The sequence below is a fragment of the Capricornis sumatraensis genome, chromosome 1 (genome assembly GCF_032405125.1).
Source record: "Capricornis sumatraensis isolate serow.1 chromosome 1, serow.2, whole genome shotgun sequence".
Classification (NCBI taxonomy): domain Eukaryota; kingdom Metazoa; phylum Chordata; class Mammalia; order Artiodactyla; family Bovidae; genus Capricornis; species Capricornis sumatraensis.
Genome location: NC_091069.1, coordinates 216,862,337 through 216,875,825, shown reverse-complemented (window position 1 = coordinate 216,875,825; position 13,489 = coordinate 216,862,337). Strand labels below are relative to the sequence as shown.

The 13,489-nt window shown below is 35.1% G+C and overlaps 1 protein-coding gene across 1 annotated transcript in view; it reads left to right on the top strand.

The window, feature by feature from the left end:
• The window catches only part of LEKR1 (leucine, glutamate and lysine rich 1), a 224,946-nt gene that overhangs the window by 8,027 nt on the left and 203,430 nt on the right, over nucleotides 1-13,489 (top strand). The window contains exon 2 of the mRNA XM_068988656.1: nucleotides 10,664-10,878. Within this exon, the coding sequence (XP_068844757.1) occupies nucleotides 10,664-10,878 (215 nt within the window). The remainder of the gene's footprint in view (nucleotides 1-10,663; nucleotides 10,879-13,489) is intronic.

Here is a 13,489-nt window from a genome sequence, read left to right as displayed (position 1 = left end):
TTCTTTAATTTCTCTTTCTGTCTTAAAAAAATATTTATTTATTTATAAATATAAATTTATTTCTTTTAATTGGAGGCTAATTACTTTATAATATTGTATTGGTTTTGCCATACATTGACATGAATCCACCATGGGTGTACACGTGTTCCCCATCCTGAACACCCCTCCCACCTCCCTCCCCGTACCATCCCTCTGGGTCATCCCAGTGCACCAGCCCCAAGCATCCTGTATCATACATCGAACCTGGACTGGTGATTCTTTTCACATATGATATTATACATGTTTCAATGCCATTCTCCCAAATCATCCCACCCTCACCCTGTCCCACAGAGTCCAAAAGACTAATTTCTCTTTCTGATAGTTTATTGTTAGTATATAGAAATGCAACAGATTTCTTTTCATTCATTTTGTATCCTGCAACTTTACTGAATTCATTGATGAGCTCTAGTAGTTTTTTGGTGGTATCCTTAGGATTTTCTATGGACAATATTGTGTCATTTGCAAACCATGACAGTTTTACTTCTTCCTTTACAATTAGAATTCTTTTATTTCTTTTTCTTACCTGATTGCCATGGCTAAGACTTCCAATACTATGTTGAATGAAAGTGGCAAGAATTGGCACTGTCTTATTCCTAATATCAGAGGAAATACTTTCACTGTTGAGTATGATGTTAGCTTTGGGCTTGTCATACACAGCCTTTATTATGTTGAGGTATGTTATATCTATACTCACTTTGTGAGAGTTTTTATCTTAAATAGGTATTAAATTTTGTCAAGATTTTGTACCTATTATGAATGCAGAGTTCCAAAGAATAGGAAGGAGAGATAAGAAAGCCTTCCTCAGTGATCAGTGCAAAGAAATAGAGGAAAACAGTAGAAGAGGAAAGACTAGATATCTCTCCAAGAAACTTAGAGATACTAAGGGAACATTTCATGCAAAGATGGGGACAATAAAGGACAGAAATGGTAGGGACCTAACAGAAGCAGAAGATATTAAGAGGAGGTGGCAAGAATACACAGAAGAACTGTACAAAAAAGATCTTCACGACCCAGATAATCATGATGGTGTAGTCACTCACCTAGAGCCAGAAATCCTGGAATGTGAAGTCAAGTGGGCCTTAGGAAGCATCACTACGGACAAAGCTAGTGGAGGTGATGGAATTCCAGTTGAACTGTTTCAAATCCTGAAGGATGATGCTGTGAAAGTGCTGCACTCAATTTGTCAGCAAATTTGGAAGACTCAGCAGTGGCCACGGGACTGGAAAAGGTCAGTTTTCATTCCAATCCCAAAGAAAGGCAATGCCAAAGAATGCTCAAACTACCACATAATTGCACTTATCTCACACACTAGTAAAGTAATGCTCAAAATTCTCCAAGCCAGGCTTAAGCAATACATGAACCATGAAGTTCCAGATGTTCAAGCTGGTTTTAGAAAAGGGAGAGGAACCAGAGATCCAGTTGCTAACATCCTTTGGATCATCAAAAAAGCAAGAGAGAAACAGAAAAACATTTATTTCTGCTTTATTGACTATGTCAAATCCTTTGACTGTGTGGATCACAATAAACTGTGGTAAATTCTGAAAGAGATGGTAATATCAGACCACCTGACCGGCCTTTTGAGAAACCTGAATGCAGGTCAGGAAGCAACAGTTAGAACTGGACGTGGAACAACAGACTGGTTCCAAATAGGAAAAGGAGTACGTCAAGGCTGTATATTGTCACCCTGCTGATTTAATTTATATACAGAGTACCTCATGAGAAATGCTGGACTGGATGAAGCACAAGCTGGAATCAAGATTGCCAGAAGAAATATCAATAACCTCAGATATGCAGATGACACCACCCTTATGGCAGAAAGTGAAGAAGAACTAAAGAGCCTCTTGATGAAAGTGAAAGAGGAGAGTGAAAAAGTTGGCTTAAAACTCATAAAATTAAGATCATGGCATCTGGTCCCATCGTTTCATGGGGAATAGATAGGGAAACAGTGGAAACAGTGGCTGACTTTGTTTTTCTGTGCTGCAAATCACTGCAGATGGTGATTCCAGCCTAGAAATTAAAAGATGCTTACTCCTTGGAAGGAAAGTTATGATCAACCTAGACAGCATATTAAAAAGAAGAGACACTACTTTGCCAACAAAGGTCCGTCTAGTCAAGGCTGTGGTTTTTCCAGTGGTCATGTATGGATGTGAGAGTGGGACTATAAAGAAAGCTGAGCGTAAAAGAATTGATGCTTTTGAACTGTGGTGTTGGAGAAGACTCTTGAGTCCCTTGGACTGCAAGGAGATCCAACCAGTCCATCCTAAAGGAGATCCGTCCTGGGTGTTCATTGGAAGGACTGATGTTGAAGCTGAAATTCCAATACTTTGGCCACCTCATTCGAAGAGCTGACTCATTTGAAAAGACCTTGATGCTAGGAAAGATTGAGGGCAGAAGGAGAGGGGAACAACAAAAGATGAGATGATTGGATGGCATCACTGACTCAGTGGACATAGGTTTGGGTGGACTCCGGGAGTTAGTGATGGAGAGGAAGGCCTGGTGTGCTGCAGTTCATGGGGTCACAAAGAGTTGGACATGACTGAGCGACTGAAGTGAACTGAAGGCGATCCTATGGTCCTTATTCTTCAATTTTTTAATGTGGTGTATTACATTGATATACAGATATTGAAAAATCTTTGCAACCCTGGGATAAATACCACTTGATCATGGTTTATGATCCTTGTAATGTATTGTTAGATTCAGTTTAATAGTATTTTGTTGAGGATTTTTGCATCTATGTTCCTCAGTGATATTGGCCTGTAGTTTCTTTTGTCTGGGTTTAGTATAAGGGTGATGCTGGCCTTATAGAGTGTGTGGAAGCATTCCTTCCTCTGCAGTTTTTTGGAATAGTTTGAGGAAGATAGATGTTAACTCTTCTCTGAATGTTTGGTAAAATTCACTTGTGAAGCCGTCCGGTCTTGGACTTTTTTTTTTTCCTGAGTTTTAAAATAATTGATTCAATTTCATTACTGGTAGTTTGTCTGTTATAGTTTCTATTTCTTCCTGTTTCAGTCATGGGAGTCCTGTTTCCTAGAAACTGTAGATTTCTGGAAATTTGTCCATTTCTTCTAGGTCATCCATTTTATTGGCATATAGTTGTTCTTAGTTGTCACTTACAATCTTTTTTGTTTCTATGATGTTGGTTGTAACTTCTTTTTCATTTCTGATTTTATTGATTTTTGTCTTTTCTCTTTTTTCTTGGTGAATCTGGCTAAAGGTTTATCAATTTTGTTTACCTTTTCAAAGAACTAGCACTTAGTTGTTCCAATCTTTTCTATAACTTTTAAGAGTCTCCATTTAACTTGTTTCTGCTCGCATCTTTATGGTTTTTCATTCCACTAACTTTGGGTTTTGTTTGGTTTTCTTTTTCTAGTTCCTTTAGGTGTAAGGTTAGGTTGTTTATTTGAGATATTTCTTGTTTCCTGAGTTAAACTTATATTGCTACAAACTGCCCTCTTTTTCTGTGTCTTTTTGTTTTGTTTTCATTTTCATTTAATTTTTATAATTTTAATTACAAAGTAATTTTAAATTATTATTTTTAATTAAAATAAATTTTAAATTTCTTTTTTCCAAGTAATTTTTAATTTCTTTTTTTATTTCTTCAGTGAACCATTGGTAGTTTAGTAGCACATTCTTTAGCCTCCACATTTTCTTTTTTTTTTTACAGTTTCTTTCCCTTGTAATTGATTTCTAGTCTCATAGTATTGTGGATGAAAAAGATACTTGATATGATTTCAGTTTTCTTAAATTTTCCAAGTTTTGTTTTGTAGCCTAGTACGTGAACTGTCCTGGAGAATGTTTCCAGGCACTTGAAAGGAAGCATATTCTTCTGCTTTGTGATGGTATGTTCTATGTATATCTATTAAGGTCATCTGGTTTAGTTTGTAATTTAAGGCCAGTGTTTCCTGATTAATTTTATGCTTTGATGATCTGTCTATTGATGTAAGTGTGATGTTAAATCCCCCACTATTATTGTATTACTGTCAATTTCTTCCTTTATATCTGTTAGTATTTGCTTTATGTATTTAGATGCTGCTAAATTAGGGCTTAAATATATTTGCAATTATTATATGTTCTTGGATTTAGCACTTGATCATTGAATATCTTTGTCTCTTGTAACATTCTTTATTTTAAAGCTGATTTTATTTTATGTAGGTATTGCCAACCCAGGTTTCTTTTGATTTCCGTTTGCAATGAATACCTTTTCCTATCCCTTCATTTTCAATCTGTTTGTGTCTTTAAGTCTGAAGTGAGACTGTTGTAGGCAGCATGTATACTGATCTTGTTTTTGTTTCCATTGAGGCACTCCAGGTGTTTTGATTGGAACATTTAATCCAGTTATATTTAAAGTAATTATTGATATCTATATTCTTATTGGCATTTTGTTAATTTTTTTCAGATCTTTGTTGTTTCTTTCTTCTTTTGTTGTTTTCTCTTGTGGTTTGATGACTATCTTTAGTGCTGTGTTTGGATTCCTTTTTGTGTGTGTATGTTTGTATCTATTATCAATTTTTGGTTTGTGGTTTACCATGAGGCTTATATTTAGCTATATATATATATGTAAGGAAATGGCAACCAACTCCACTATTATTGCCTAGAGAATCCCTTAGACAGAGAGCCTGGTGGACTGCTGTCCATAGGGTTGCACAGAGTCAGACACGACTGAAGTGACTTAGCATGCATGCATGCATTGGAAAAGAAAATGGCAACCCACTCCAGTGTTCTGGCCTGGAGAATCCCAGGGATGGAGGAGCCTGGTGGGGTGCCGTCTATGGGGTTGCAGAGAGTTGGACACGACTGAAGCGACTTAGCAGCATATATATATATATATATGTAGTGGCTGACTATTTTTCTGGGCTCCAAAATCACTGCAGATGGTGATTGCAGCCATGAAATTAAAAGATGCTTACTCCTTGGAAGGAAAAGTTATGACCAACCTAGACAGCATATTAAAAAGCAGAGACATTACTTTGCCAACAAAGGTCCATCTAGTCAAGGCTATGGTTTTTCCAGTGGTCATGTATGAATGTGAGAGTTGGACTGTGAAGAAAGCTGAGTGCTGAAGAATTGATGCTTTTGAACTGTGGTGTTGGAGAAGACTCTTGAGAGTCCCTTGGACTGCAAGGAGATCCAACCAGTCCATTCTAAAGGAGATCAGCCCTGAGTGTTCTTTGGAAGGACTGATGTTGAAGCTGAAACTCCAATACTTTGGCCACCTCATGCAAAGAGCTGACTCATTTGAAAAGACCTTGATGCTGGGAAAGATTGAAGGCAGGAGGAGAAGGGAATGACAGAGGATGAGATGATTGGATGGCATCACCAACTCAATGGACATGGGTTTGGGTGGACTCTGGGAGTTGGTAATGGACAGGGAGGCCTGGAGTGCTGCAATTCATGGGGTTGCAAAGAGTCAGACACGACTGAGCGACTGAACTGAACTGAACTCAACTGAATCTGTAGCAATACAGATTTACCTTGAAATCAGGTAAAATACTTTCCCACTTTATTCTTGTTTTTCAGTACTCTTTTAGCTTTTCTAGTTCCTTTGCCTTTTCGTATAAATTTGAGAACAGTAGTGTTTATATCTTAGAGAAGCACATATTGCTGGATATAGGGGTTTTGGGTAGATGGTCTTTACCAAAGTGGTTTTTAAGTTGGTAGTACTGCTAGTTGACTTACTGAAAGGAAGGCTTTTGATGGCCTTATGAACTGGTCAGGCGGTCTGTGTTACTAATGACTTGAAAGGTCCTCTGTTCTGTCTGAAAATGTTTCTCCCAATCTGAATGAAATTCACTAGCTAGACACTTATTGTTTTGAGTAAAGGTATCTTTTTTAATGTAAAACTTATTAGAATGGTTAACATTTTATATGTGCTGTCATTTTTATAGCAGTGAATTTTTTCCTATTTCTTTCCTCCTTATGCAAGTATAGAAAGCATGGAATGGGTGGGGAAAAGAAGGGAGAACAATTTTTTTGAGCAGAGAATGCTTCACTTGGGCACTAGGAGGTTACTGAGTGTTTTTTCCATTTGAAGCATAGTTAGCTTTGAAAAGCATCTGAAGCCTAATTTAACCTTTTAAAAATTTTGCATCATTTTATATTAAATAACTATAATTTGAAAAGTACAAATATTACATTTGAGAAGTATAGTTTACAATGTATTTTTAAATGGCTCCACATTTGTTTAATATACTGCTTTTGTTGATACCTCCTCCAAAGTGCATCTTGTAAAAAGCAAAAACATCCTGCTAATGATAGCTCTTTTCTCAAGAATGACAACATGTCATTATTTTACTTACAAAACAACATGATACAACACCAAGTTATAAGAATGAAGCGCAAATTATATTTCACAAAAAACAGCTAAGGTTTACTTAGTTCATTTGGGAACATAATTATAGTATTTCATATCTTCTCAAGTTTCACAGAAGTGTCCTAAGTAATTAGCCTATACAGATACAAAGAGTTTGAAAGTGTTATTACATTTTACTGTTGCAGTTTTACTTACCGAAAACTATCTACAATTTAATAGCACTGAAACCTTTGTTCAGTATACTTGTTTCATGTAGGTCATCAGTGACTTAGGTTATACTAAATGAAACCTAGAGACTACTCTTATGGATTTATTATTTATTTTATAATTGTTTTGTTTCCTAGATTATAGTAAATATCATATTTTGGCTTCCTATACTGTACATCTAGAAGCCTGATTTATAGCATGTATATTTCACTTATTTCAGCTTTTCCCACCATGCTTGCTATGGTGGAATAACATTCTAATATTTTCACAATTTTGAAGTTTATATGTTCTGTGTTTTGTACATCAAAAGAGCTTGCAAATAAGCTCTAAACAGCAAGAGTTTTCTTTAAAATAAGGACACAGCATTTTCCTAGGAGCAGTAAAAGAACTGTGATTAATAGGCTAAGGATAAAAGTTCTTTAGAGTAAGAATTTTTAAGTTGATGAGAAGGAACCAAAACTCATGATGGGCAAAGGGACTGTAAGAAAATATGCATATGTTCTGCATTTGTTCAGGTCTCTTGACCTGGATGATTTATATTCCTGGGGACTGATAATATATTTCAGTAGGACTGCAGTGCCACTCTTGGTGATCTTTGAAAACATGTAGAGAGTAAGAGGATAACATACAAATACCATTCCATGTATAGAATGACCATAAATTACTACCAGTGAACTCCCAGACAAGATTCTAGACTATATTAAAGGGCAATTTGGGCGTTATGTTAGGGAAGACGACAACCCTTGAGCCAATTTTATGTTCTTGAACAGAACTAGCATGTAGGCTTTGCCATTCCATTTTGTGCAGAGTCACTAGATTTAGGGACTGTAGTTGACATAGAATATATGGAATTTATGAAGGCATTTGACAAAGTTTGTCTTAATATTCCTAAAGTCCATATGAATAAATATAGACAGGTTACACAAGTCATTGGGTTGTTTAGCAACCAGTTGAAACACTGTATCTGTAATGTGCTGAGTAATGGATTTAGTATTAACCAAGTAGATATGATTGCCTGGAAAATCCCATGGACGGAGGAGCCTGGTAGGTTTCAGTCCAGGGGGTCGCGAAGAGTCAGACACGACTGAGTGACTTCAGTTTTACTTTTCACTTTCATGCATTGGAGAAGGAAATGGCAACCCACTCCAGTGTTCTTGCCTGGAGAATCCCAGGGACGGCAGAGCCTGGTGGGCTGCCGTCTATGGGTTTGCACAGAGTCGGACATGACTGACGCAATTTAGCAGCAGCAGCAGCAGCAAGCAAATATGAGAAGGAAATGGCAACCCATTCCAGTTTTCTTGCTTGGAGAATCTTATGGACAGAGGAGCCTGGTGGGCTACAGTCCGTGGTGTTACAAGAGTCGGACATGACTTAGCAACTAAACCACCCCCAGACCAAACCAAGCAAATATGACAAGCTGTAGAGTTCTACCCTCAATATAAGGTTGAGGGTAGAACTCATATTCAACATTCTTTATCAATAAATTAGATGGATAAAACAACTTGCCAGAATCAGTTTTGCAGAAGATACAAAGCTTAGAATTTTGGGGATACAAAGTCACTTAACTAAAGTTTAAGTCTAAAACATACATACATGTGTATATGTATATACATTAAAATTTTATTTATTTATATTTACAATTATATTTGTGTTTCTGTACTTGCATCTGAAAAGCTAAATGCTCACATAAGAGAATGAAGGTTATTGGTTGTAGCTTTAGGGGGAAAAGTGAGAATAGTGGGAGAATATTGGGTATGGATTCCAAAAAGGCAAGTAGGGTAATTAGGTCTTAGCAGGGACTGGAGTAAGGAAGTAGAAGGTCATTGGGTATGAGACAGTATCTGGTGCCAGTTTCTTTCTCTCTTACACTGGATCTGCAATGTCTTTTTCTCATCTTTGTGTGTTTGCTCGTTCTTCTCTCTCATCCCAGTAATGTGGTTTACTCTGTACCTTGCATGTGATCCTTATATATCCTGACTGTGCTAAAGATGTCCTCATTGCCTGAGACTATAAGAGTCTCAGCTGGGTCATCCCAGCTCAGGACTTGGTTTTTCTAGGTTAGATGTCCAACCTTCATTTATCACTCAGCCATGCTAGGGTGGCTTGTTGGAGTAGTCATATTACCAGAGTAGCCAGGACTATGGAAGGTGGATTCTCTACAAAAGGGGACATAAGTGGGAAGGAATGGCTTGGTATATTCACTATAATGGGACATGGTTTTACACTGCAGTGTGTTTTTGGGTACGGGTTTTATTTAACATAAAAGCCAGTTATAGTATATAATAGCAACATATAATTGGTAAAAATACAGAAGACCATTGTGATCTGACTGTGTTAAATGATGTTACTAATGGTATTATTGAGATCTTATAATGAGGGAAATATGGGTCCACTCTTATTCTGGTTTAATGAGACCAACAGTAGTATTCAATTCTGGACTCCATACTTTGAAATAGATATAGAACACTGGAACATGTTTCGACAAAATTATCTAGACTGAGAAAGAAATTCAAAACTGTCATTATGTGAAATAGCTGAAGGGACTGGAAGTGTTGACCTAAAGAATTAAAAGATATGTAGTGTTCCTAATAGCCGTCTTTAAATATTAGAAAAAGATCTGGTTATTCCTTATGGTTACTAGGTGGTTTAGGACTGGTGGATGCTCCAGGGAAGCAGATTTGGGATCAGCATGAGAAAGAATTCCCTCATAGACAAAACCATCAGAAGATGAAACAGGCTGTTTTACAAAGTAGTTTCCCATCATTTTTGAGTGCTGAGATAGAATCTGGATAACAACTTATCTAGGTTGGAATAGTCTCAATGAAGACATCCACGTTTAAGCCAGGTTATCTTTATGATTTCTTTCAAACTTGTTTCATAAATCTATAAATTTGGTGTCAGTCGCAGTTAGATGACTGATGTAGTCATTCATCTGAATCCCATAGTATTATATCATAGTTTTTAATTTGAAAATTTTATTAAGTTTAAATGAAAATAACTATAAAAGTTATTATTAGTTTGTGTCAAGTAACTCTTTTATAATGGCATGGATAGGCACATATGGTAGATGGCATTGATAGGCATATATGGTGGCATCACTCTTAGTTATAGGAGCAGTTTCTATAGTCTTAACAAAGTTGCATTAAGAGTAAGCATTCTTTGTATAGTCCAAGAGTTGCTTTAGTTTTAGTGCCCCGAAGCAAATATTTAATGAATCTCTCTTATCTTTATGAAAAGCAAGACAGGTAGAGGCTGCTTGAGGAATATTTATATACTTGATACAGAAAAAAGAATTATGTCTCTTGTGACTTCACTAAAATTTTATTTTTCACTCCCTGTATCTGGCCAAAGATATATGAGCATTTTATCTGAAGGAAGTAAGAGATTCACATGGTAGATAAGTATGATACAAATGATTACAGGCATTAAGTGCTGGTTTTAAAATAGACTTGGGTTTAATGTTAGCTTCTCCACTTATCAGCTGGTTATTTAACTTCAGTAGTCCCTATGTTCTTATCTGTAAAATAGGTATAACTATACCTACCTGAGGGGGAAAAGAACTGATTTAGGGAGAGGAGATTAAGTTCAAAGTGTTTCTTCTATCTGTGGTTTTATGACAGAATGTTAAATTCTGTGCAAAGCATAAAATGTTAAAACTGAACAGGAACTGAGAACTCATTTGGCCCAATGCCATAATTGTATAAATGAGGAAAATGAAGTCTGAATAAGCTAAGAGCCATCTCCAGGATCACAGTGCAGTTGGCAGTGAAAGGCCAATTATTTCTTCCCATAGCAGGGAAAATTCATCTTAAAGCAAGAATTGTAAAGATATTTTCATCAAAAAGTTTTACTTTATGGCAGATATTTCAAGGTAAATCTTTCTTAGAGATACTGTCGAGAAATTATTACTCTGAAAGATCCTATTCTAATTCCAAGATTTTGTCAGAGTCAATATCACGCCATTTTTAAAAATTTTATGAAGTGTTGTAATTATTACTCCATGGCAGAGCACAATATACAGTTACTTCGTTTGGCCAAGATGATTGTAATGACATCTTCAGTTGAACTTTATTTTTTAGAAATAAAACTGTATGTTCTATTTTATAGATGTCTCCTGAAGAAAAAGTTTGTAAGTACTGTGGAGTCAGCTATCTAATTCTACATGAGTTTAAGGCTATGGAAGAAAAAGTAAAAGCAATGGAAAAAGAGATGAAATTTTATCAAGGAAGTATAGAACGTGAAAAGAGACTTCAAGAAAAACTACAGTCTCTTAGCCAAGATTTTGAACAGTGCAAAACTGACAATGAATCCAAAACAGAAAGGTTAGAGTATGTTATTCTTTTCTCTCATTTATTTAGTTTGGAAAAAAAGTATAGAAAATAGATTTGACTTTTGTTTTTCTAGAATTTCTCTATATCAAGTATAATTTATACCTTGGTACATTTGAATTTGTTCAGTAATTATTACTGATTACTAAGTATAATTTCTAGATACAATCTGAACATTCCTTTGAGGCTGTGTTTCTATCTGAATCATTGGTGGTGGTGGTTTAGTCGCTAAGTCACAACTAACTCTTGTGACCCTTGTACTATAGCCTACCAGCCTCCTCTATCCATCTGAATAACTGGAAACTAATTAATTCAGTAACTATAAGTTGAGATGGGTTGACTTTTACTTTTCTCCAGATTTATATCTTAATTTTATCATTAGAAAGTTTTGTCTCTAAAAAGTCAGGTGAATTTTGATAGTTTTTATATCTAGTATTTTTTTAAGATGTCCTTGACCATTTAGATTTATAGAATAAGGTTTTCGTGTTATGCAAAGGTTGCCGAAGCATTAAAACTGGCACCTGATTCTAAATCAATAAAGCTGGAGTAAAATCAGAGATTGAGTTCCTAATGCTGGTCAAGTCCAATCAGCAATTTATTTTGCCTAAAGACACCTCATTGGGCTTATATAATACAGAAGGATTTTTGCTGTTGTTTCATGACTTTTCCTTTGAATAAATATTTTTCCACTTTAAAATATCGACAGTTGATGTAATAAACAATGAACTAATGAATATATTGAACACTGTGTCCTTGTAAAGTAGAAGTTTTCTTATATCTCTTAGGATTAAGTACTTGTCTTAAATTTTATTACAAATTTAAATAATTATATTAAATATCAGTTCTTAGTCTTTGGCTAGGAAAGTTTTGTTTCCTTGAATTTCAGGTCTGAAAAAGTATTTAATCATATTTGAGTGGAAAAAAAAAGTATTTAGTTTAAAATTTTAAATACGGAGGGTTTTTGCTTGTCAGATTCTTTTGTTTAGTGTAATCGTTTACTTTCTTTAGTAATTATATGAATAATACATAAACATACAAAATAAAAGAAATATATAGAAGAAAATTCAAGAAAGTCCTTTTTTATTCTTCTGATTACTTTCTTTCACTGGAAATAAAAATTAATACTTTTAATGGTTTGGTGTATGTTTCTAGATCCTTCATTGTTCCCTAAGCTTTATTAAAGATATATATTTTAAATATTTGTAATGTATTATATTTAAGCTATGTAGTTTTAAAACTTTTCAATAGACTAGTATTTAATATAAGTAATATATTAAAAGTATGTGTGACTTTTACCACTTAATTTTATATTCTGGAAATTGTTCCATGTTATACATGTAGATGTATCTTATTCTTAACTGCTACAATGTCTTCCTTACTAAGAATATGCCATAATTTACTGAACCATTTCTCTTTTCAACGTTTAGATTATTTCCAGTATTTATGACTACACATAGTACTTATATTTATATTCTTGTGTACATATGTTTTTCCATAGGATAAATTCCTGGAAGTGAAATTGCTAAAAAGAAAGTAAATGCCAATTTAAGATTTTGATGGACATTATACCAAATTGTCCTTTGAGAAGACAGGGTTAATTTATATTTGGCCAATAGTTTATCAAGTGGCCATTTTCTTAGATCTTGTTAGTATTGGAATCTTCTTAAGTTTTCTCAAATTTTCACTCTTTTTCTTGGTGAAAAAAAAAGTTACTTCATGATTATTTAATCTGTGTTTCTTTATTGCTAGTGAGGTTGAATTTTTTTTCATGTTTATTAGATATGTATATTTCTTCTTTTATGAATTACTTGTTCATATATATTGCCTGAATTTCTATGGTACTATTTCTACATTTCTGTTTATGTATAGGAGTTTTTAATATAATATGGACATATACTTTATTTACACATTGCTAATATTTTCTCATGGTTGTTTCAGTTCAGTTTAGTTCAGTCGCTCAGTCGTGTCCGACTCTGTGACCCCATGAATCACAGCACGCCAGGCCTCTCTGTCCATCACCAACTCCCGGAGTTCACTCAAACTCATGTCCATCGATTCTGTGATGCCATCCAGCCATCTCATCCTCTGTCGTCCCCTTCTCCTCCTTCCCTCAATCCCTCCCAGCATCAAAGTCTTTTCCAATGAGTCAACTCTTCACATGAGGTGGCCAAAGTACTGGAGTTTATCTTACTGTTTATTGTAAGTTTTTGGTATAAAGTTTTTAAAAATATCTCACACTGAATTCTGGAAAGGGTTCTGTGTCAAGTCCTTTTGGTTGCAAACAACAGAAACTTGTTCTGTCTTTTGCTAACCTAGATTCAAGCAAGTTGAAAAACAACATATATTTAAAACCTTTATGGTATTGTTGTTTTGGTAAGTCTTTTAATCTGTTTATTAGTTAGATTTGTGATTTCATGTTTTTTATTGTTCTTTTAAAAATATTTATTTATTTTTTGTTCCTATACGCCTATAAGCGCTTCCCTGGTGGCTTAGCAGTAAAGGATCCACCTGCAATGCAGGAGATGCAGGTTTAATCCCTGGGTTGGAAAGATCTTCTAGAAAAGGAAATGGCTACCCACTCCAGTATTCGTCCATGGAGAATTCC